General features: G+C 38.6%; 1 protein-coding gene and 1 non-coding gene across 2 annotated transcripts; one reads left to right on the top strand and one right to left on the bottom strand.

The window, feature by feature from the left end:
* Positions 1-2: 2 nt before the first annotated feature.
* On the bottom strand, positions 3-24021 carry LOC109937718 (FA complementation group I; the record flags this gene model as incomplete). The annotated part of the gene is made up of 20 exons (XM_048615742.1): positions 23960-24021; positions 21141-21257; positions 20402-20474; positions 19754-19884; positions 18348-18501; positions 18118-18175; positions 17461-17502; positions 17228-17351; positions 16889-16974; positions 16484-16616; positions 15240-15332; positions 13719-13855; positions 13107-13287; positions 11953-12040; positions 11367-11497; positions 5072-5142; positions 3189-3303; positions 2566-2688; positions 2071-2139; positions 3-50 (listed from the first exon to the last, which is right to left on the bottom strand). Coding segments are annotated over exons 2-20 (1941 nt in total), but the record flags the coding sequence as incomplete, so codon positions are not given.
* An 818-nt stretch (positions 24022-24839) lies between these two features.
* On the top strand, positions 24840-24912 carry trnar-acg. Its single transcript has one exon. It is a non-coding gene; the product is annotated as a tRNA-Arg (tRNA).
* Positions 24913-25000: the final 88 nt, after the last annotated feature.

The raw sequence follows: 25000 nt of genomic DNA on the forward strand, positions 1-25000 counted from the left end.
ATCTTGAGAGGTGGCAGTAAGTCCTCCTCCACTTCATAATATCGTTTTAGCTGAGAAGAGATCAGCAATGTTATAGCAGTACATGTTAGTTTTTTAGGGCAACATGATATCAATCACAGATAGTTAGAATTGCCAATGCTGGAGTCAGAGACTACACCATGTGGAGCTGGAGGAACACAGCAGGCCAGGCAGCTTCAGAGGAGCAGGAAAGTTGACGTTTCGGGTCGGGCCACTTCCTCAGAACTGATGGTAGCTGGGACAACGTCAGTTTATATGCAGAAAATAGGGAGGGGCGTTAGGATAGGGAGTAAACGATAGGATAAAGGATAGAGCCTGAAGAGGGGAATAGCTGGAAGAACGACACCCCATTTTCTGCTTGAGGACATTGCAGTCCTCCAGCGTCAATACTGAGTTCAATAATTTTAGGGCCTAAACTCTCCCATGTCCTAGACCCCTGCCCCACACACCAGTTATCACTCAGCCTACCATTACACACTACCTATTGTTAGTCATTCACAATCCCCAATAACAGCTATTCACCCTCCTAGCCATATCGTTATCAACTCCTTTGTCTATCCAAATGCTCTTCCCTCTCTTCGGGCTCTATCCTTTATCCTATCGCTTACACCCTACCCCATCACCCTCCCCACTTTTTGCATATAAACCAACGTTTTCCCAGCTAGCATTAGTTCTGAGGAAGGGTCACCAGGGCCCAAAACGTTAACTCCGATTTTTTTCTTCACAGATGCTGTCAGACCTGCTGAGCTTTTCCAGCAACTTCTGTTTTTGCTCCTGATTTACACCATCCGCAGTTCTTTTGGTTTTTATTTTGCACCTGAGCTGGGAGCACTTAATGAAAGTGTAGGAGTATTTATAATCTGCATCCAGCCCAAGCTATGCTTTATTAATACTGGGCAGCTGATCTGGAAACTTTTTCAATTCCCAGCACTGCTTTCTCTCATTTAGAAGTGGTTTTGTTCTAACTCACACCAGTGCACACTAATATGTCCCAACATACACTTTGTTTTTGCTACATATCCCCAGAGTAGTGTGTCCCAAAAAAGATACTGACCAAATATTACTGGGATATTAGGAGGAAAACAATTTAATTATTGACATTGAGCAACATTAGCGGGGTGCTTCACATCCACATCTTTAAAAGTGGTAGAGGAGGGGATCAAAGCAGTTATAACAGCTTGCTGTGTCTTTGCTTTTATAAATTCTGGTACAGCTTACAAAAGCAAGGATGCTTAACATTCACATATCAGTGATTAGGCCTCAGCTGGAGAACTATACCCAATTCTGGGCATCACACATTTTAAGAAGAATGCCCAGGCCTTAAAAAGGACACACAAGAGATTTATCAGTGACATCAGGGATGAAGGGCTTCAGAGAGACTAAAGAAGTTGTAAATTATTCTCCTTATAACAAAGAAGGCTTAGAATGAATGAACAGAGTTAGACAGTCACAGAATGAGGCCATTCAGTCCATCAGCAGAAAAAGTATAAGTAAATGAAAAGGAGATGGTAAGGACTGCAGATGCTTGAAGTCAGAGTCGATAAAACGTGATGAAGGGTCTAGACCCAAAACGTCGACTTTCCTGCTCCTCTGATACTGGCTGAACTGCTGTGATCCTCCAACTCCACATTTTATCAAGTAAATGAAAAACTGTATTCACTACTGGAAGGACTGATAACCAGAAACCTCACATTTAAGATAATTAGCAAGGCTATGAGAAGGGTGATGAGAGTTTTTTTTTTAATGTGGTGCATTAAAATGATCTGGAATGCACCATCTCAAAAGTACAGTGCAAACGGGTTCAATATTCACTTTCAAAAAGTAATTGATACATGCTCAATCTATGTGAGAAAAAAAAATATGCAGGGCCTATGGTGAAACAGCAAGGAGGGCAACTGGAAAGTTCTTTTACAATTTTAGCACAGGTGCAGTAGTCTATTTGGCCTACATCTCGAGGAGAAATAGATCTTTCAAAAATTCAACCGACTAATTTGTCCAATGCTTCATCTTGTCAAAGCCAGTGTTATTATTTATCTATATCCTGTCACTGACCTGTGAAAGTAGTGTTTGTAAGATGGTATATGCCAGCTGTGAATTTCGACGCAGAACATCAAACAAGCCCTACAAGAACAGTAGAGGAAACAGTTAAGCAAACTATCAAAGATTAACTCTTTAACCTGGTCAAAAATAGAATTAAAGTAAATAGGGAAATATAATCTCCTAGATGAACGTAACATTCACAAAGTACCCAACACAGAAAGCATAGTTTTCTTTGATGATCAGTGTTCTTTCAAAAGTAAAAGAAATAAGAAATAGCAGTTTCTTAACTAAAGTAGAATAAAAAAGTGAGAATTGAATCACCCAGATCCAGATTCTCTTGCTAGTTTGAAATTTAAGAAAAGCTTTAATGCTGACATAAAATGTGAAGGAGGAAAATGTGATGCTCTAAAAGAAAACTTCTTTTTAGAAGTATTAGTAGTGAGTGCTAACTGCAGTTCTTAGTGATCAAATTTGACATATTATAAGGATAGCTTTTAACATTAATACCTCATAGAGCATGAGCCTAACATCAACTTGCTGGCTCAGACAGCGCCTCAGGCTGCCTAAGATCTCCAAGCAAAGTGCTTCATTAGCAGAGGCGTTATAACGCATATGCACATCCACTTGCACCTGAACAATGACAACATAAAAATAAATATTTCAGTGTTATTTCCAACTTACCATAAAGATCAAATAGTCCCAGATTTAATTTTTTAAAATGAAACAATGAAGTCAACCTAATTGATAATCTCAGACCATTCCTCCATGGCAACTAGCCTGCAGACCTCAACACTTTACAATCTATTTACCAAGTCCTACAGTTTGGAATAATTCCACCAGATGGCAGGCTAATTCTTAAATTCAACTGACTCCTTAGCTCAAAGTGTTTTAGGGTTCACTTGTTCTGCACAAATACTTATCTACTTCCAGGTATAGTTTAATTTTCTTTAAAGGAAAGCTGTTCATTACGAACAGCATATTAACCAGCTTCTATTGGACCAGATTTTCATAAAATCAAATTTAAAACTAAGACAGGACACCTAACCTCTTTAGGGTGGGAATATATAATTTGACAAAATTAACACAGTTACAATAAATATAATTGGAAAGAATGAATACAGTTGAGTTACCTGACTGGCCGTGAGAGCTTGAGTGCACTGACTGGAAGCCAGACTTCCCAACACTTTAAAGTTCTTCAGCAACAGCAGAAAGCCAGCCACTGCTGACTTTCGGGAGTCCAAGTGGCTGAAGAAAAGCAAAGAAAGAGTGGTGCGGATGAGCACAAACAATACTGTAAATATGCCAGCTCAAAGCTGCAAGTGTGTTGTGGTTTGCCCAGTAATTTAATCCATTTTTAAAATTGTTGTGCCCTCCCAATTGTACAGTCATTTTAGCTTGATTAATAGAGTAACATTCCCCTATCCCTACACAGTCATAAAGCATTGATAAACTGCCACAAGGCAGTGGTGTGCAGATGTTTGAAAGTTGCCAGCAGGGTCCACAATAAGAAAAAGTCAGAAGTGATCAGCTTCTAGGTCACAGTGACTGACAGTGACGGCAAGGTTGTAAATTGGAGGCCTACCATGACCATCTCACTAATCTCCTGGCAGTGGTTCTTGGCTATTTCATGGTAGCTCGGTCTTTTTTGGAAACTCTACACTGAGGGTATCACCTTTGAATTCTTCCTGCCACTTGTTCCTCTCCTGCACTCTCCTCATGCCTAAGATTCCACTCTTCCAGGACATGGTGTTGTTCCTCATTACCACTGGGCCAAAATCTGACAGCCATAGTCCCATTGCCAACTCTTTACATTTTTATGGGCAAATGGCTGCTCAATTGTCCTAGTAAAGAAGCAAAATACTGCAGATGCTAGAAACCTTAAATAAACACAGAAAATGCGAGAGAAACTCAGCAGGTCTGGCCGCATCAGTAGAGAGAGAAAAACAGAGTTAACATTTCAAGTCCGGTATTCGTTCCCTGCTCTTAAGACCCCACTCTGGCATTAAAGTAAAACCACCTCCAAACCCCGTCCTTATACCCCATGGCTGACATCAATGTACTGCGGTAAACAGGGTTGGCATTGGGAATGGCGCCAGGAAATCGGTATGCCAGCTGGCATAACTATTTTGGAGCCGCATACCAGTGGAATCTGAAAACTTTCCGCAGTATTAGCAGCGAGCAGTTCCAGTTCAAGGCAGCTGCTAAATAAAATTGCCCTCCACCCCCTGATCTGACCTCAGCCACAATCTCAAATTACCATGCCTACTGCAAAAGTATATTATCTAGCCCTCTTTGATGTCCAGACTTCCTCAGTTTGGTCTGAATGGTTATCTGCAGCATTTGAGCCAACAGTGTCTCTTGGGCCCATGCCACAGGCAGCCAGGGTTGAGACTGCCCAAAGACTTTTCTCATGCTACTCGTGCAATTAACATTCAAATCCAAACGTACAGTTGGATCTGACCAACCCCATTTCCTTCCTTTATTGTTTACTGCATAAATGCTTAACTGAGTCAGAAGAACAGTTTACTAATGTAATTTACAGTTTGAAAAGTTGACTGAGCTCCACTAAGATAACAGTTTGGTTCCTGCTCCTGATTGCTGTAGGCTTACCCTTACAAAAAATAAGTGTGGACAGATTTGGGTTCAGCTATGATGGTCTGCAGTCAGAAAGCTTGTTAATAACACTCTCGATCTATACACTTGGAGATGTACCAAATATTTATCAATGTCTATGAAACAATCTGATCAAGGATCAATTCTTTTAGCACGTCAGCAAAATCAGCACATTACAAACAATTAAAAAATAAGTCCACACCATTAAAAAATCTACCACATAACTTAAGGCTACAGAAACCTCCTAAAATGATTCCGTTCCCTTGAAATAGTTCCAACAAGTTTACATATTGCAATATTAATCTGTTAGAGTAAACAAGAAATAGGTATTGCTGCACTTTCAGAAGCTAACACTCTTCCATACTTCTATTAAGAATAAAAAGTCATCGAGTAAATTCACCTGGAAAACATGGCTTTCCGCAGGACCAGAATTAACGAATCCTTCATGGACATACTGACTTTCAGCAGAGGCTTTAAAACAAAAAAAAATGCTAAGTTATCAAAATATCTACAGCGAAGTATTGAAATGAAATTTTAAAGCACCTGCATAATGTTGGGCTTCGTATCACAAGAAACACTGGCTCAAATTTAGGCTGTCCCACTGATTCAGTTTGTATTATGTCACAATCCCAGGTCAAACCAACAAATTATGTAACTATCTGACTAGAGACCAGTCACCTTTTAGTTCAAAAGGAGACATAAAGTGATATCCAGAGGATTCATTAGGAGAATAAAGACGCAAGATTCCATGGTTTCAATAATACTTTCAAACAGTAATCCAATCTATGACACATGTATAACTTATTTCCAACACTCATAATTAATATGTGGTGTTGTGATGTTGGGTACAGTACTTGTGGATTGGGAGGCAGAAGTCGGAATTTGGTGTTTGTAAAATGCTAGGGGGGGGGAAAGCATTGTGTGGTCCCTTTAAAAGGTCATGTGCTTTTTCCGTGCTTAGAGATTTAAAATGGATGTCCGTAAGCTGCAGCTTGGAAGTTTGCAAGTACACAGAGAATGCCCGAATTGAAACAGGTGTTGTGGTTGGTTGGCTCACCGAGCTGGTTCGTTGTTCCACAGCCGTTTCATTACCCTGCTGGGTAACATCATCAGTGCAGCCTCTGCTTGTGCTTGTGCTTTCCCGCCTAGTTTTTAAACTCTGGAGTCCGTTGAGCTGGATTACCTCACTTCCGGTTTTCCTTCGCAGTGGAGTGTATATGGGGTCGAGCTCTATGTGTTTGTTGATGGCTTTGTTCGTGGAATACCAGGTTTCTAAGAATTCCCATGCCAGTCTCTGCTTTGCTTGTCCCAGGATCTTGGTGTTGTCCCCAGTCAAATTGGTGGTTTTCCTTATCCATGTGGATAGAGATGAGCGAGTATTGGTCGTGTCTTTTTTTAGCCAATTGGTTCATGTACCCTTGTTGTTAATTTCCTTCCTGTTGGTCCGATGTAATGTTTGTCACAGTCTCTGCAGTCTCAACCAACCACAACACCCACAACCCAAGCTACAAATCTACTCCAAAACATGTGTATCGAAAGGCTGTAGAGTTTGCAGACCAAGTAGCAGTTTTTAGCAAGACAACAAGCTTTTGAATTTAGCGAATCAATTTGAACCAATTTGAACTTAGATACCAAAAACCAATTAAATTTAAATCTGATGGTTTTGACAACATAGGACCCATCCTATTGTAAGAAATATTGATACGTCATCAAGGGTATAAAAAGGGAGCAGTTGAACAAGGCCCCAGAGGTAGCTGCCATCCGCCAGAGCTAACAGCCCTCAGCTGTCAAGAGGCTCTTACAACCTCCTCCATGTCTTAGAGAAAGCACCATCTAAAAAACAATGGTGCCAACAGCACAATTAGTTAATATCCCTGACAGAAGAATCAATGCAGAAGGCACAAAACATTCCAGAAGACACGTAACCTGGCTATAATTTCGAGAGGCTAAATTCTATTTTTTTTAATATAAATGGGACTTGTATTTATTGGAACAGCATACCATTAGAATCTTGCTTTATTCAGGAATAGTTAGTAGTTGGAAGGGATTTATTCAGTATGTTAATAGTTTAGTTAATTTGTTTGCTGTTAGATAAATAAATTGTTACTTGTTGATTTTAAAGTAAGTGTCAGGGATTTATATTATTTAACCATTAGAAATTGCTGAAAGGCAGGTTACACCACATTTCACACTCCTTTTACAGACTATAGAGCGAGGTGCTCCTCTTTGGGCGTTTCGGTTTTAATTCTCAGAGCAGGGTTAACCTCTGATTTATAACAGATTGGGGGGCTCGTCCGGGATCTGAACAGATTTAGACAGATTTAGGGTCCCAGCAGATTTAAACAGATCTGGAGATGACTGTCCTAGATCTTTAAAAAAAAAACTTTAGTGAGAAGTGGAAAATCTGCTTAATTTCGGTCACTTGTTGCTGATTAAATCAAAAGTGGGAGAGTGGCTTTTAACATTGCTAAAGAAGTTCCTGGGGGTTTTTGAAGATGCTTTCCAAATTTGCCAAGGAAGTTTAGGAAGACAGAAAAAGGTAACCCTTTTAGGTTTAGTAAACAGGCTAAAATTGAGTTTAACTGGGGATAATAAGAAGTTGAAATTGTAACAGAGTTAGCCAAGCATTTAGGTATATCAGAGAAACAGTCAAGTGCAGTGGAGTTAGAAAAAATTAAGATGCAAATGAGACAAATGGAATTAGAAAGTGAATTTAAAAGGCTGGAGTTAGAAGAAAAAGAAAAGAAAAGAAGAGTCCTAGAAGAAGGTAAAGAAAGGGAAAGAAAGGGAAAGAATTCGAGTTGGAAAAGATGAGGTTGGAATTTGAAGCAAAAAGACTTCAAATGACAGAAATAAAAAGTACAAGATAGAAGTGGTGATGAGCAAACTCCTTGTGACCAACAGCCTGGTTGGGATATATACAAATATGCCTAAACATTACCAAAATTCGATGAAAAAGATTTGGAACCCTTTTTCATTACCTTTGAGAAATTAGCTAAACAGATGACTGTGTGGGTAATGTTAATTCAGACCAAGCTGATAGGCAGCACGAGTGAGGTGCTTGCAGCGCTGTCAGAGAAGGTGACAGGAGAATATGAAGTAGTAAAACAGGCTATTTTGAGTGCCTACGAATTGGTACCAGAAGTATATAGACAACGGTTCAGAAAGGTCAGAAAGGAACCAGGTCAGACTTACATTGCGTTTGAAAGAATTAAACAGAGCAACTTCCATAGGTGGATGACAGCATTAAAGATAGAAAAGCCGTGTGAGGCTCTTAGAGACATTATTCTGCTGGAGGAGTTTAAAAACTCACTTCCGGTAGTGATAAGAACTCATGCTGAGGAACAGAAAGTTAAAATAGCAAGAAGTGTTGCAGAGATGGCGGATGAATACGCTTTAAATCTAGCTTCCAACAACAATTTCATTCTATGAGGAACAGAAATTGGGAAAGTGGGAGATCCTTTAATGAAAAACAAAATGAAGATCTCACTGGGAACAGTGTTTTTAGGTTTTTTTAACTGCAATAAGGTGCGACACTCAAAGTCACAGAGTTGGCAGTTTAAGAAAGGCACTGGGGTAAAAGGATGTGGTAAAAGAGGCCAAATCATTGTGATTATTTAAGGCAGAGAAGGAAATCCCAAGAGAAGTCAAGGAGCTGCAGGACAGTCCACAGCCTAGTCAGGGGCTGGAAATGTAGATAGCGCCCAAAGACTTCACCTATGTGGGTAAGATTTACTCAGGTAGAACAGGGGAGTAGGTAAAGAAGTTAAAATATTGAGAGATATGTCTCTTATTGTAAGAGATGAAAATATTTGCACTCCTTCTGAAATATTGCCTAAGAGAGTGGTAATCTGTGGAATAAATGGAGAAAGGAGTAGTGTTCCCCTGTGTAAGATAAGGCTGGAAAGTCCAATCAAGACTGGGGAAGTGATAGTGGGAGTGATGGGAAAAATTGCCTATTCCAGGAATGCAGTTTACGCTTGGAAACGATATAGCTGGATCACAGGTGGGAGTGATGCCCATTGTAGTGGAAAAGCCAAAAGAAAACCAGGGAACTGAGGAGTTAAAAGAAAAATACCCTGGAATTTTTCCAGACTGTGGGGTGACAAGATCCCACAGCCATAAGCGAAAACAAGAATGGAAAACAAAAGAGAAAGATGGAGGAGTTGAGGTCCAGTTAGCTGACACACTGTTTAATGAGATGGTAAAGGAAAAATCTAAGCAGGTAGAGGATCAGGCAGAGGTGTTTAGTTCTGAAAGATTAATGGAGTTACAAAAAAAAAATGAGACGATAAGCGATTTACTCGGAAAAGGAATCAGAGTGTATTCCAGAATGCTATTACCTTAAGGACAAAATCTTAAGGTGGAAATGGAGACCTTGGCAGGTAAGTGCAGATGAGAAATGGGCAGATATTCACCAGATTGTGTTGCCGGTAGAATAAAAACAGGAAGTATTGTGGGCAGCACATGAATTACCTGTAGGAGGTCATCTAGGAGTGAGGAAGAATCAAGCTAAGATAAGAGCATTTTTATTGGCCTGGATTACATTAAGATGTATATGAAAGGACCGGAAAAATAGAGCCAATACTCCAAGCATGCTCTACTTTCATCTATTGAAACAAACTCAAACAGGTAAGAAAGAAACACCTATTTTACCCAAAAAAAGGGTAGTTGTTGGGGTGGCAGAGCCTGGTAAGTGCGAAAGATCTAAGTTCTTTCTTTCAGAGGTTCCAGTCGTACCTGTCATACGTGTCAGATGGTAGGAAAGCCAGAGGCAGTAATAAAACCAGCGCCTTTGATGCCAACTCCTGTATTTGAAGAACCTTTTACATGGATTAGAATTGTGTAGGTCCCTTCCTAAAACCAAAAGTACGAACCAGTATTTGCTAAGCATAACGGATGTGTCTACCAGGTTTCTGGAGACAATTCCATTATGGAATGTCAATGCAAAAAAATGTTGTGAAGGAGTTGCTTGCTTTCTTTACCCGTTATAGACTACCCAGGAGGATCAGACCAAGGATCCAATTTTACTGCCAATTATATGAGGTGGTCATGAATAGTTTAGGTATCAATCTCTCTCTCTCTCTCTCTCTCACTCACACACACACACACACGTGAATCTATGGGGTGAAACTGTATTTGCAGATACATTCTATTTTGTTCAAAAAACACATAATTTATAGACAGTCAGTCAATACTTTAGACTAAAGCCAGTGTGACTCCAAACCAAAACACAAACAGATTCTAAACAAGGCTTCACACCTAACATGCATTGTCTGACCTAAAATGTCACTTTTTCTTTACCCTGGTAAAACCTTCAGTTCTCTCAGGACAGTGACTTGTTAAGGAATTTGGGGACTTACATCTACTGATTAATCAATTAAAGCCTTCTAACTGATTGAAGCTTTAACAGCATCTCAGGTTTAATACTAATCAGTGGTGTGACCCTTCGAACTTTTACTTATAAATTCTGTGTCTGATACAACCTCTGTCATTGAAGGAGGAGTGAGGCTCTGAAAGCTTGTGTTTTCAAATAAACCAGTTGGACTATAATCTGGTGTTGTGTGATTTCTGACACAGTTCAAGAAAGCAGCTCACAATCACCTTCTCAGGGGCAGCTAGGCACAGGCAATAAATGCTGGCCAGCCAATTTCACCCATGTTCCACGAATGAATAATAAAAAAAAGCAAAGACAGGATATGGGCTTTTCAAGCCCATGCTCAGCTGTGCTTATTTATTAGTGGAACTTTGCAATAACTCCTCCCTTACTGCTGAGCAGAACTGAAAGTTGCCACCTAGCAACTCTTGAACTGACTGTACTCTGATTATTGCATTTCACAAAGAATGCTAGTTTCCCTGGTACAATTGGATTCACAAGAAATGAATTTCATCACAATTTGCATTCCATAGGGTAGCACTGTAGCTTTGTTGATCTGAACTGAGACAGCAGCAAAGGTGCTACAATTGACTGCTGTTTTTCAGAGACAGATCAGTTTAAAACAGCCAGACCTTCTGTTCCACATTACTGTGCATTGGCTCCTGCTGAAAAGTACAGGATTTGATCTAACTATGATGACCATTTCACCATGCTCAAGTATCCCTTTTTTTCCAAAAATGGAACTCTATTTGAAGGTTTCTAAGTTTTATTAATATGCACCAATAATATTAACTCAAAACTGACATTTCATTTCAGTCGCTGTTCAGTTCAACCCAAAGTTTAACTCAATGGTGTGCAATACATGATTTAATGCACTTATAATTTGTTAGTTTATTCATCTCAACTTGAAAATTGGCTCTGATATTGTTTCCAGGATCATCTTCTTTTGAAAGATCTCATAATATGTGATTGAGCAAAGGTAGATTGAAACAAAAACTCTGTAATGTTCTTGAAGATGTGCCATGGGCACTTAAAACACTGAGAAAGCAGGTTGTTTAACATCATGTCTGAAAAACATCATCGTCAACAATGCAAGATCCTCTACAATTGATTTTAAGTTTCAGTTTAGACAGTTAACTCAAACTTCAAAGTAGAAGCACTACCAAATAAGCCAAGCTAAAATAATGGGATCAAAATTATTATGCAACAATAGCAAGTTTTAAATTGTGACTAGGAAATTACAAAGCCTTCATAGAAACAATTCACAGCTTCACAATAAGATGGATGCTGACAAAACAGCTGGAACAAAACATTTTACCTGCACTGCCTTTAGTAGCCCCTGGACTGTGCTAAGGGGTAAGTAGGACAAGTGGTCAAATGCCTCTATCACCTTGGAGGAAGAATCCAGGAGAATGAGAGGTGCAGAGATTACAATATCAGAAAGCAAGTCTGAGAAAGGATAGAAAATAAAAATTACATTTTTTCAAAGAGGGCTCCATATTGCAATTGAAATGATAGAGCATTAGAAAAACAAACTATTAACAGCAACAGGCAATCTGTACATCCAGATCAGCCACCTCCTAAACAAAATTTAAAATAATTTGAGTTATAGATAATTTTGTGGAATTAACAGATTAAATATGTAGAATGCCAGTGAAAACCAGGTTAGCAATGTACTCTCAAATGCTGTGAAGTAGTTCAAAGACAAATACATACGTAACACGCAAATGTAAAATTCAGCTTGGATAGGGTCAAATTAATCTTCCTTTCACATGTGAAAATTTAATAGCTCAATAATGGCAACCTACAGTTAAATTTCTGAGACCAACAAGCTTTGCACTCTAGCCCAGTATTGAGAGAACTAGTCCTTCATTCTCACAAGCTTAAATGTGACATCTACTTGCCAATGTAGTGATTGATAGGTGACGTGCTCTTTGTCACCACCCTATTCAGAACTTGCTCGAGGATTTCACTCCTAATCGGCTCATGTACCTGGGTCAAGAACAATTTTTTAAAAACATTGTTTTAAAAAACAATAATTCTGCTTTCTATCACCCGGGTATTCAAAACAAGGTGGGAAAACAGTAAAGTCAGAGCACTTAAAGAAAAACACATTAAAAAGCATTCATCATCGGGATCAGATATTACAGTGGTAGTCTTGTGCCTATTTGAGTTGCTCAGGTGGATGTTAAAGATTTAATAGCAGTACTTGGAGAACAGGAGATGTCTCCCAATGCCCTCAGAAACATTTCTCCCTCAACCAACAACACTAAAAGTAAAAGCAGATTAAATAAGATGAATGTAGGAACAAGAAGAGGTCATTCATCCCCCTTCTGCCACTCAATGAGGTCACAAATGATGGGACGTTTCATAAATCCATCTTTTCCCAAATCCCTTAAAATTTTTTGTTAACCAAAGTAATCAATGTCAGTTTTAAAATAAAAAATTACCTAACATCGATTGCCATTTGTGGAAGAGAGTTTCATAATTTCACTTTTCAAAAGTTTGGCTGTAATTCTTAGACTATGCCTCTTAGTCCTAGATTCACCAACTAGTAAGAAATATTTTTTTCTGTTTACCCTGTTGTAATATCTTGAAAGCTTTGATCAAATTGCCCTTGAACTATATAGATTTCAGGAAATACAACCCATATTTGCTTAATTCCTCCTCTTATTTTAATTCAGAAAGTCCACAAATTATTCTGATAAACTCACCCTGTACTCTCTCTCCAAGGTTCATATGCTTCATGAAGTGTGATAACCATAGCTACCCTAGTACTTCAAGTGTGGTTTAACAAGGGTTTTGCATAACTGAAGCTGATTCCCTGTCCTCTTGACACAAATACCAACAATCCATCAGACTTTTAAAATTCTTTTTGGTATCTGTCACAGCATTTTCATGTTTTTAAACTTTCCACCATTTAGAAATCACTGTGCTGATTCTGATTCCTTTTGTGCAAAGTGTTCATTCTAGCCATATCAATAGAACTCAAAGTAATTCATGTTATGAGGATATTTGTAAAAGATAGAGCACAATAAACCACATTTCACACACTCACTTTGAATGTTTCAAGGAGGATTTTGGCTCCCAGTCTGCAAGTCTGTTGAGATGGAGTTTTTGCTGCATGTGGGTTAGTCTCAGCAACTTTTCCAAATGGACCTGTCTTTGGTCCAAAAGAATCCATGAATATAAATCCTAACTGCACCAGAGATTGGGTAACATGGTCCCACCCAAAAACACTGCAGAGCGAACAAGGGAAAAATTTCAGATTTAGTGAAAATCATTTACTTAAATCAAAAGCTAATAGCAGATTTCATTCAAATTTTGAATTTCTAGACAAATTTTTAGCAACTTAGTCACTTGTTTTACAACTAAAAATAGTGGCCCAAAGCTACCAGAATGAAAAAACCCAATATCTGTCATTCCATTATCAATTTTTGAAAAAATGAACAGCAAAATGTTCTACCACATATGTTATTAAACACTGGCTAGTTAGGCAGAAATTTCAGTATGGCATTCAATACACCACTTTTGATTTTAAAATATGTTTAAAAATAACATCTTATTGGATTGGGAGTACAGTACCTGAAATTCCCCTGTTAAAGGTAAAACAATAGCTCATGTCAGCATCTACACCAAAAGCTCTAAAGTCGAAAAAATAAGTCCAAACCTGTTTGACACGGTCTCCAAAATCATTTCAGACACATTGCACTGAGCAGGGATCAAATCCTGGAGGAATTTTGAATTTTGCTGAAACTGTCCATCTTTAAAACTTTTTATAATTGCAGTTTTCAGGAAGTCAAACAACTGAAACAGTAATTAATTCAAAATCATCAAAAAAACTCAGCTATAGACATTTCAATTTAACGTTCAACTACTTTTCATCCATGCAGGCAACACATCTGAGATCAGTGAAATAAAAACAATGATCATGATAATAATCATGTCTTTAAAATTGGTCATTGGGACATATAACCACAAACTGACAATACATAGAACTTGAAAAAAAGACAGGTCACAATTTCAGGAGAAACCTTCCTCAGAAGATCAATGCCCAGGCAAGAGGGGAATTCCTTTTGTACTTTTTCAGCATATTTGGTTATAAATTAAACTTTGTTTTAAAGGCCCGCAAGAAATTGCAGTTCTAATGTAATTAAGTAGAAAGACTTGTCCATGATTTGCTGTCAGGTGTTCTTTCCTAATTTTGTAAAACTTAACGAGGCTACGTTCACATATTCAGCTGGTCCCCCAGAAACCACAGATCTCTACCCTAAGCATGCAAGCAAATTTGAAGCTTCCTAACACATAAACATGCGTAGTACAAGTGTCCAGTCCAAATCTATGCCCTTGGGACTGAATGCAGATAAACTCACCCCGAGATATTCCCATCTTGGGCACACACATCATGTATTATTTGTGAACTATTTTAATTAGTCACCCTTTCAAGTAGGGGTGGATTCAAACCTAGACCTCAAGAAGAGCCAAATGCTAACTCACCCAACCACATGGTATCACACACACAAAAAAACAGAAGATTGTGGAAGATTGTTGTAAATTACAATTTCTTGAATAAAGCATTCACATCTGCATAATTGTCCATTATTGCTCTTCACTATTTGGCATGGTTGACTAAGTAGTTATCAAAAATTGCTCAGACATGAGAATACCTCGCACAATAATCCATGAAGACAAAGGACATCACACCAAAAGTTGAAAGTTTAAGCAAGGTGGAACTAATGATACTAAAAGTTGTAACTTAAGAGTTTAAGATAGCTAATCCTGAACAACTTAAGTTCAAACTTTAGCTGAAGGTTTAACTTGGAAAGCAGCTGCAGATACTGCTAAGACATGCAGAATCTGCAGGATCCAGAGTCTAGATTAATAAGCAGAAACTTTATTTCTTCAGTCTTACGGAAACTGGGGTAAAAGACATTAATAGTCGAGGCAAAATTCTGTTAGTTAGTGAGTACCACCATGGAAAATTTCATCAGTATATAAAATTCACCCATGAGACTTAAATCTGAACAAAATCAGCTCCACTTGAGTAATAAACATTATTCTTCACATCACTAATCTAATATACAGTATCTTACGACTTGATGATTCAGTGTAAACAATCTTCCCAGTCAACTCCCACTCATGTCTATTTGGGGATTCTAAATGAAATAAAGTGACGGAAAAATAAACATACCTGCTCCTCAAATCGATGTATCCTAGCTACAGACAGCATCAATGCAATGTTAAAAGAGCAGAGAACCCGGCCGGTATCTCCTTGTTGACCAGCCTAGACAAATGGCAAATGTAAGATAATTTAAGATTTTCATAACTAGGTTTGGTTAAAATAAATTATAAATAGTACTTTTGGAATAACATACCCGCTTCTCTTAACACTTTCCACATGATACATTACCTCTCCACCCAGGAATGGGCAATGCTAGCTCCTGGGTGACCAATTTGGAGCGAACAACACCTCAGTGATGTGACTGTCCCCAGCCCCTCCCAATTTCATTATTTGACTGAGAGAATTAAAGTGTCTGCACTTGGCAGGGTTCACAAACGAAACAGAACAAAGAAAACTATCTAAACCTGCAGCTATCCTCACTAAGGCACCAAGCATTAACCTGCCAATACAGCCCAAACGCAATCTTCTGACAAATTACATTATTTAGATTTAACAATTGAAATGGCACTACCCAAATTAATTTCTCCTTCAATAAATTTAATGGTAAAACTCAGAAGCAATTAATTTAAAAAGCTTTTAAAATCATTTAAAATGTTTTGCAGTATTTTATTCATGACTTCAGTGGTCATCAAGGTGTACGATGATCATTGATTAATTTGATTTTTAATAGAAATGGGACAGGTGTTTTCAGAAACCATGTCTCCATTGCACGGAATTATGTGCACTTTTGGCTGAAGTAGAACATGATCATGTATCTCAGAAAACCAACACAAAAAAAAACTTAGCACACATTTTTGATTTTAAAAAAAGCTGCATTGCAAGTTCTTCACTTTCCTCTCAGACATAGAGTCATACAGCATGGAAACAGACCCTTTGGTGCAACCAGTCCATGCTGAGCATAATCCCAAACTAAACAAGTTCCACCTGCCTGCTCCTGGCCCATATCCTTCCAAACATTTCCCATTCCTAAGCTTTAGATTGGTTACTCGACACACATTTCTTTTTCCCAATAATCTTCAAAATTGATAAGAGACTGCTTTGCACAAAATTAACCTTTCCCAGAATTTCAAAATTGCAAAGTGCCTGACATCAATTTTCCTTTCCACTTTTAATCTAAAGGTTTCTAAATACTATCTTCAGCATCCCATAAATAATTTCATCTATTTTACTCTTCTCCATCTCTTTTGTATGTCTGGCAGAACAATCTTAACCAAGTTAATATGTGCTGACAGAAACTGGACACACTGCCACACCTTTAGATATTTGATGAGTTCACGGCCCAGATCGTGGTCTAATTTGATAGCAAACACGATGTGAAGAATGACTGTTCCTTCTACGTGATAAAGCTGGTCCTGTGGCACTGTTACAGCCTCCAACTCCATGGACCTTTAAATGAAAAAAAAGCACACTTTTGTGCAAAAACAAAAGTGGTAACACAGCCTGGGTCAAGTAAATAGCAGATTTTGCAATCTCTGACATACTTTTAAACAGAAAGAAGCAGGGGCGCATATTTGCGTGTGACGGAAAGATAAGGAATATTCATGATCTGAAGTTACCCACACACAAAAATCTATCAGATAAGGCCAGGAACAGACTCCAATGCAATGTCCTCTTGCTACTTTACCTAAGCTGGCACATGAATAATAATGACAACTCACTCAGTTCCTGTCTGTTCTTCTTTCTGCAACTGATCCTGTTGATGGAAGAATGTTACGATCCCTTCTAAAAGAGTTTTCTTACAACCCTATAGAATAAAAGAAAAAGAGAATCACTAAGTAAGGAGGTAGACATCTTACCTGTAATCTTTATCATGCACAATGAATAACAACTGTGCTTTCTCATCAATATTTAGTCAGGCCATATTTATTAAAGTTTCAATCATCGCTTTGAAGCAGTGTCACACATTACGTGATCTTCTACACTGAAGAAAGTAAGTTTTCTAAAATGATCAAGTCTTGCTGCAAATCATTACGTCAATATGGGTTCTTTCATCTTACTTTAGCGGAGAGAAGAAGTAACTGATAGACAAGTGGAGGCAGTTCCTGCAGTTCCAACTTGGGGAACATTCTCAGCACTTTCATCATAACAAACTGAAGTTCCTCTATACTCAGTGGTACATCCCTGTAGGGAGGAGAATAAACAAGAATGGACATATTTAACTTTTATCTACAGAAATTCAATTCAATAGAATGTTCTTTTTTAGTCATTGAACTGATCAAAATAAATTTACCTAAACATTGATGTGAGGTGAATGACACATTTTGGATCCCATCTGGAAAATAAAAGAAAGTATTTAAAAACAGAAACAAAATTATGTACCTAGAAGTACAGAGCAGGCTGGAATCTAATGGAGAAGTTTGCTTAATATACATGCAGAATAATTTACTTCAGAATGAGTTTCATGTGGCATTCCTAGCCTGAGTAAAGTCAGCTGATTGTGGCCCATGCAGTACTTAGTGGGCACCATAACTAGCCTCAGCACCCTGAATTAAGGAGTTCTGATGCTATTACTGATTAGTCCGCAGTGACCCTCTGTTAGAGAGGGTTTGCTCAGATGTTGGAGAGGAAAGAATCAGACCTCCATCATTTGACAGCCTGCCTACACTAACTCTCCAGCACAGGCATAAAGACAGATTAATTGGACAACTTAATAGTGGATGCTGGCATCCATAGAACAGTACTCCACATGATAAAATTTTAGAAGAGATAGGGAAGAAGAACATTGCAACTGAATTTGTCAAGAAGTAATCTTAAATTCCAAGGAAATCCTCTGGTTCCATGGATATTCTCATGTTGCCAATTGCTTTTTGATCGAATTTCCAATTTCCTAAGGTATTGCTATCTAACGATATGTTACTTTAGATTAGTCAAACATGTTGCTACTTGCCTGCTGGAACATAGTGTGTTGATTAGTTGCTTCTTGTATTCTTCTCCATTCAAATGACCTAGTAAACAGAAAGAAAACAAAAATATGTAAAATTATATATAACAGACGGCTTACAGAGGCTATTTTACCAACATGATAAGGTTGCTTAAACTAGTTCAAAAAAGAAGACGCATATACACCAATAAATGCACTGAGGAACAAATATGAAATATTCTTCAAACTTTCCTTACCGCCACCATAATTGAGGCTTTCTTGGGAGGCCAAAACAGTAAGTATTGTAGGAAAAAGATCCAGTGATTTGCCATTGATAATGCTTCCCCCCTTGATCGCATCCACATACAGGCTTGCCAGTTCAGCTAAAGCAGTTCCAGGGAGTTGATGAGCCTAAAAAGAAGACTTCAGACTCAGAGCACATAATGTACACAGTTCACATTAGATTTTGCAAATTATCTATGCCCCAATACCCACAATTTCATATTGTTAACTCTTTATATAAACACTTTATGCTCAGAAGCACAGGACAACTCGGTGAAAATTTATTTAACATAATGCTGTACTATACCCAGCAGTAAGGCAACATGGATGCAAGAAATGTTAAGAACTTCTTACTAGCAGTTAATATTGCTACTACCATTTCAATGGAGCCACTTGATGAGCACAATGGATTCCAAGCCAGTCTTCCATCTTGCAAACTTGTTAAACTGCCATTTATACCCTTTGCCACATCAGGTACAACTCACATATCATCACTGTCTTTTCAGAGCAACATCAGGTTTAAATCCTCTAATGACTCCACTTCAAAACTTTTACCCTTGTTCTAAATTCCTTCATACCCTCTTTACAGAAAGCTTGGACTCTAGTGCTTCCCTATATAATGATACCTGTATGGAGAATAGGAAGCAAGTAACAACAATGTCAATAAGGGAATCTAAAAGGAAAATCAGAATTGAATCTAAATACAAACATTTTTCAGGACAACATGAGCTCATTATAGTTGATGGATCTCTACCGCTCCCCCAGTTTTCTCATCACATCCCCTTCTCTCACTAGAAATGTGCACTAATTTTCTCTAAAACCATTATGCCTTGTTTACTTTACCAATGAACTAACAATAACTCTAGCATACTTTCATTGCCACAATTCTACTTGATTCCTCCATTTGTAATCTGTGTGTTTTAGTATTTTAATCATTCACTTCTAGTGGACAATTACTTTGTAGATCATTATCTTACATAGACTCAGAATCATCAACTGGGACATCAAAAGTTTTTATTTTTACAAGTAAAACAAAATTCCATTTCATTAATATTCTCATATTGTCAGCGTGAAAAATATATAACCTTATATGTGATACTCTGTGTAAATTTTCAGGGATTAATAGAAAATGTAGCTGCAAAAGCAGAATCTTAATCCAAAAACATGACTACATTTCGAATATAAAATATTATATCCTTAAATAACAGATCACTCTTTTTAGCAATAAAAGATAGTGTTTTGTGAACTTGCTTCTGGGCTGGAGCGTGGAATGGAACCAGGGGCTAGATAATAAACAAACATGCCTGAATGCAAATAATTCAAGCATCATTACATTACTTGATCATAAAGATGGGCAAAATCTATTAATTTCACAATTTACCTCAAGCATCAGCAAACCAATCATGTCTGTTGCCACATCTGATTGTAGGTCCCCTGATTCAACTAACTGCATACAATGTTTGTAAACAAAAAGCCTCAGACAAACTCCTTCTTTTGATACACAAGGAGAACCTATAAAGGAGAAACAAAAGGACAAGACATACTTGATCAGCACTTAACTAAACTTCTAGGAATTCACTCGTTAAGAGGTGGGGGATCAGGTGCTGCAGAGAGATTGCATACAATTGTTTCAAATCCAGGGAATAGCTTCAAATTTTGCCTTCTTTCAGTGCCATTTATAATGGGCACATTGTGGTCTACAATTTGATAACTGATTCACAGTAGGACACATATATTGCTGGATTAAGGGTAATTGCTATAAATATATTTCTTTCATTTATTTACTATTCAGTAGGTGTACACATTGGTCTTAAGTCAGTAGATGCCATTTTCATTTGTCTTCAAAACTATATTACAATAATTACATTGCTGAAAAATAAATATTTTCTTTCTATATGCTGTAAACTGATCAACATGCATTTATTCTAACCAAACACAAGGTGATGGGATGAGGAATGGAATGCATTAATCTGTTGCATGTTAAAACCGGAACGTAATACACAAATATTATATACAATTGAGCACTAACCTTTAAAAATAGCTCTCATGAGCATTCCAGTCTCCTTCCCTTTCAAAGCATACCGTGTTATTAGGGCACCAACCTATAACAAAAGCAACACTCAAATTGTAATTTCAGACTGTTAACTAATTAAACACAAAGTAAAACAAGGGGCAGAATACGTACTACTCTGAATTTGACATAAGTATCGCATTCACAAACTCACATTTGTGTACACATTCCTTTTCTATAAGGAATTAAACCCTTTTGAAACAAATACAAACAGAAATTAGTTGGAACTTTTTATACATGTATACTGGATTGCCTGTGAAAAGCCCCTGAAACGTTTCCAGAATCTGCAGGGGATTAAGCTCATAAAAGATGTGACTAAACTAGGCAGTAAAGTACTTGCTCAATAATATTCAAACATGTTTCAAAAAAGATGAAAATATTCTGAAACAAAACCATAAAATGCTGAAAATACTCAGCAAGTCACATGGAAGAGAAAGCAGAGTTAATGTTTTGGGTCTCTGACCTGTCTCCATAGATATTGTAAGCCCTGCTACTTATTGCCAGTATTATCTTTTTTTAGTACAGATTTCCATCATTTTGTTTAGGACAATATTCTGATACATGCACCTTTAAATTAATATATTTGAATGCAATATATTATAAACATTTTATTTAAACTTCAAAATGATTTGTTGAAAGTAATTACATTTCGACAGACCTCAATGCTGCATTACAGAAGGCAAAGTAAGTTGCTCACCTCCTGCTCTTTCATGTGCTGCAGGAGCTGCAGCAAACCTTGACCATCCTCAGCTGCTGCCAAATCCAAAATCTTCTGATCCATCTTGGCTCATATGAAAGTAACACGAAACGCGACCTTCAAAGAAAAGCTACTTCAGTATTTAATGGAAATACCTGCATTTTATGGAATGCCTCCATACACCTTTCAAAGACACGAAGGCACCACAAAAAAGTAAACTACCACAGAAAAAAATCATAAACAAGATGAACAAAGAAAATGCTGGAAATTTGCAGCAGTTCTGGAAGCATCTATGTTTTTCTCTCAATAGATGCTACCAGACCTGCTGAATACCTCCAGCATTTTGTTTTTATTTCTGATATCCAACATTCACAGCAACTAATCTAATCTTTCAATGTGACTGAATAAATCTGAGATTTGAAGTGTACAACTGAAAATATTAACCTACCTTTTCGATGCTGGTTAACCAGCCTAGACTTTCTATTTTTATTTCAGACTTCTAGCATTAGAAGTTAAGTCAAAATCATAGGTTGGTCAACCCTAAAACCACAGACACTGATTTAAAAATAATTGACAAAAGAAGCAACAGTCACATGAGGGAAATCTTAGGATACATAGCCTTGAAGTTTCAGATGGCTTAATGGCGTGGGACTGCAACATTGTACACAGATGATAATGTGATGACACCATCCAATCAATTAGAATTTTCCATTAAGTTAGTCCCCAGCCTTCCCCAGGTCTTAAGGCAACTAGAACCAGGGATCAATAACCAGGCAGAAAAACAAAGTGCTGGACAAACTCAACACGTCTAGGAGCATCTGTGCAGTTAGAAACAGTTAATGTTGAGTCCAGTTTCCAAAGAAAACTGTACTCGCAATGTTAGCTCTGTTTCCGTCTTTTCAGGTGCTGCCAAACCTACTAATTTTGTCCAGCACTTTTTGTTTATATTTCTGATTCTAGCATGCACAATCCTCTTATACCAATAACTCAGCTCCAGAAGGCCTGCCATCCTGGGGGTGGGTGGAGCCAGGAGAAGAGATGCACTGGGCCCATGAATTATCTCTGCCTGTGACCAGAACTTTACCACCTCCCCACCTATCAATATGTCCCATCATTTTATAGATAGTCATAAAACTTTTAACGGCATGAGAAAAAGCATTTCAGCCCATTGTGTCTGTATTGGTTCATCAAACATCTACTTTTCGAGGTTCTGAGGTAGGGTCACTGGACCCGAAACGTTAACTCTGATTTTTTTTCTCCACAGATGCTGCCAGACCTGCTGAGATTTTCCAGCAACTTCGGTTTTTGTTCCTGATTTACAGCATACACAGTTCTTTCGGTTTTTATCTTTTTCTTCTATCTCATGGGGATATTGATTGCTTATTGGTATTATTGTAGGACCATTAATCTAAACATCCAGGATTCTAGGACCTAGGTTCAATATTTAGATGACAGAATTTGAATTCAATTTATTTTAAAACCTGGAATTAAGAGTTTTAGTTTAAAACCATGAAACCATTGTTGAGAGTTGCTTGGTCCAAAAGTAGAAACACTACCAATGTGCCACAAGCAGGCTCCTTAAAGCCAACTGCACCTGATATTTCCAGGCAGTGTCTCATCCAAGTACTAACCAGGCCTGAGTTTTCTTAGGGTCCAAGATTAGACATAGTTGCACAGCAGAGAAACAGACCCATCGGTCCAATCAGTCCATGCCAAACAACTAAATCAGTCCCTCCTGCCTGCTCCTGGCCCATATCCCTACAACCTTTCCTACTCATGTACTTAACCAAAATGTCTTTTACATTATGATCGGGCATTTTCTAGTACGGCCATAGTCAGAAGTTCACAACACCAGGTTGTAGTCCAACAGGTTTATTTGAAATCACAAACTTTTGCAGTGGGTGAAAACTCAGCTGGATGAAGGAGCAGCACTCTGAAAGCTTCTGATTTCAAATAAACCTCCTGGACTATAATCCGATGTCGTGTGACTTCTGACTTTGTCCACCCCTGTCCAACACCAGCATCTTCGCGTTGCAGTATGGCCATAGGCTGTGGTTGACCTTTAACTGCCCTCTGAAACAGCCTCGCAAGCCACTCAATTATCACCAATTGTCAATTCTCAAGGGCAGTTGGGGTTGGGCAATAAATGCTGGCCCAGCCAGCAATGCCCACATCCCATGAGTGAATAAAAAATATTCTAAACCTATTTTTCAGCACTTGGGCCTGTAGCCTTATATGGTGTTTCTTCTAAATAGTTCTTTGAATGATGGAAAAGTACAACGTAAAAAAAGACCCCTCAGCCAATCGAGTCTGAGCAAGACACAAACCAACACCCAACAATTCTAGAGATAGTAGGAACTGCCGATGCTGGAGAATCTGAGATAACAAGGTGTAGAGCTGGATGAACACAGCAGGGCAAGCAGCATCATAGGAGCAGGAAGGCTGACGTTTCGGGCCTAGGCCCTTCTTCAGAAACGTCGGCCTTCCTGCTCCTCTGGTGCTGCTTGGCCTGCTGTGTTCATCCAGCTCTACACCTTGTTACCTAACAATTCTACCACCATTTTCCAGCACTCTGTACACTTATATGGTGTTTCATGCAAATAATCTTCAATGTCTGTTCTTTCATAAGAGATGGTCACCGTGAGTATTGTGTACTATAAATGGCCTTCAGCAGCACACACTAAGTGTCATGTCTAACCTGAGGCTAGCAGGGCACCACTATAACGAATACGGCTGTAGTGCCAAGCCCACAGCGTAGGGTCTTACGGACCATGCGCTCGCCGACTGTACACCGACCTCTTCCCTCAGTGTTTACCTACCCCCGGTACTGCAGCTCACAACAGCGCCATCACACCTCCCGCGCAAAGAACCTGGCCATCCCATTGGCCGCGCTTACCCCGTACCGTCCTGTCATTGGTCCGAGATGAAACCAATTGCTCAACTGCAGCCGCACCATACCATTGGCCCAAGCCCCAAGCAACTCGGCAATACAATTGGTCAACGGGAATCTGTCTGCTCATTGGCTTAGATGGTGCAGGGTAGCAGTACAATTGGACAGCGTGAATCTGACTTATCATTGGTTCCGTTTGAAGCTAATATGGCAATACAATTGGACAACCTTTTCGTTGATTGAAATGGGCGCCAATGTGGAAAAATAATTGGACAACGGCGTTCTGCCTTTTCATTGGTTAAAATGGAAGACAATGTGCCTTTACAATTGGACAAGGAGGCTCCGGACTTTCATTAGTCCCTAAGGTCCAATCACAATTCACCAATTTATAGTAGCATCTCCTGATTGGTCCGTCTCTCATTCCTTCTCATTCCTTCACCCTGGGGTCTGGAAGAAGGGTTTTCAAATAAAATGGCGGCTACAGGCCTTCAGGCCGGGGACGGGGGGAAAGGCGGGGGATGTGCAGAGATTTATTGGCGGTCAGCCATAAATTAGACGACCTCTTTTATCACACCTTCCCGTAAAAATGAACTGCAGCAGAAAGATAAATGGCGACAAACCCTTTGTTCGAATCGCAAGGCTGTCAGTGTCAGAAAACAAGTATTTCTCACCACAAGTGGGTGTGAATATCGAATTTTTAACTGGCCTTCTCAGTGTACTTGACTGAAAAAAAATAGAAAAATTCTGACGCATATAACGAAGCTCTTTTTTGTAGCTTCCTCAAATGGAATGCACCCATTTGTTCTCGTGGGCCAGTGGCGCAATGGATAACGCGTCTGACTACGGATCAGAAGATTCTAGGTTCGACTCCTGGCTGGCTCGACTGCTTTTATCTTTACAAAAATATCTGGAAAAGTAATTTTGTACCTAATGAGCCCAAATACATAACACTCACACTCCGGAAATTATT

Source organism: Rhincodon typus, chromosome 33 (assembly GCF_021869965.1).
Source record: "Rhincodon typus isolate 14 chromosome 33, sRhiTyp1.1, whole genome shotgun sequence".
NCBI classification, from domain to species: domain Eukaryota; kingdom Metazoa; phylum Chordata; class Chondrichthyes; order Orectolobiformes; family Rhincodontidae; genus Rhincodon; species Rhincodon typus.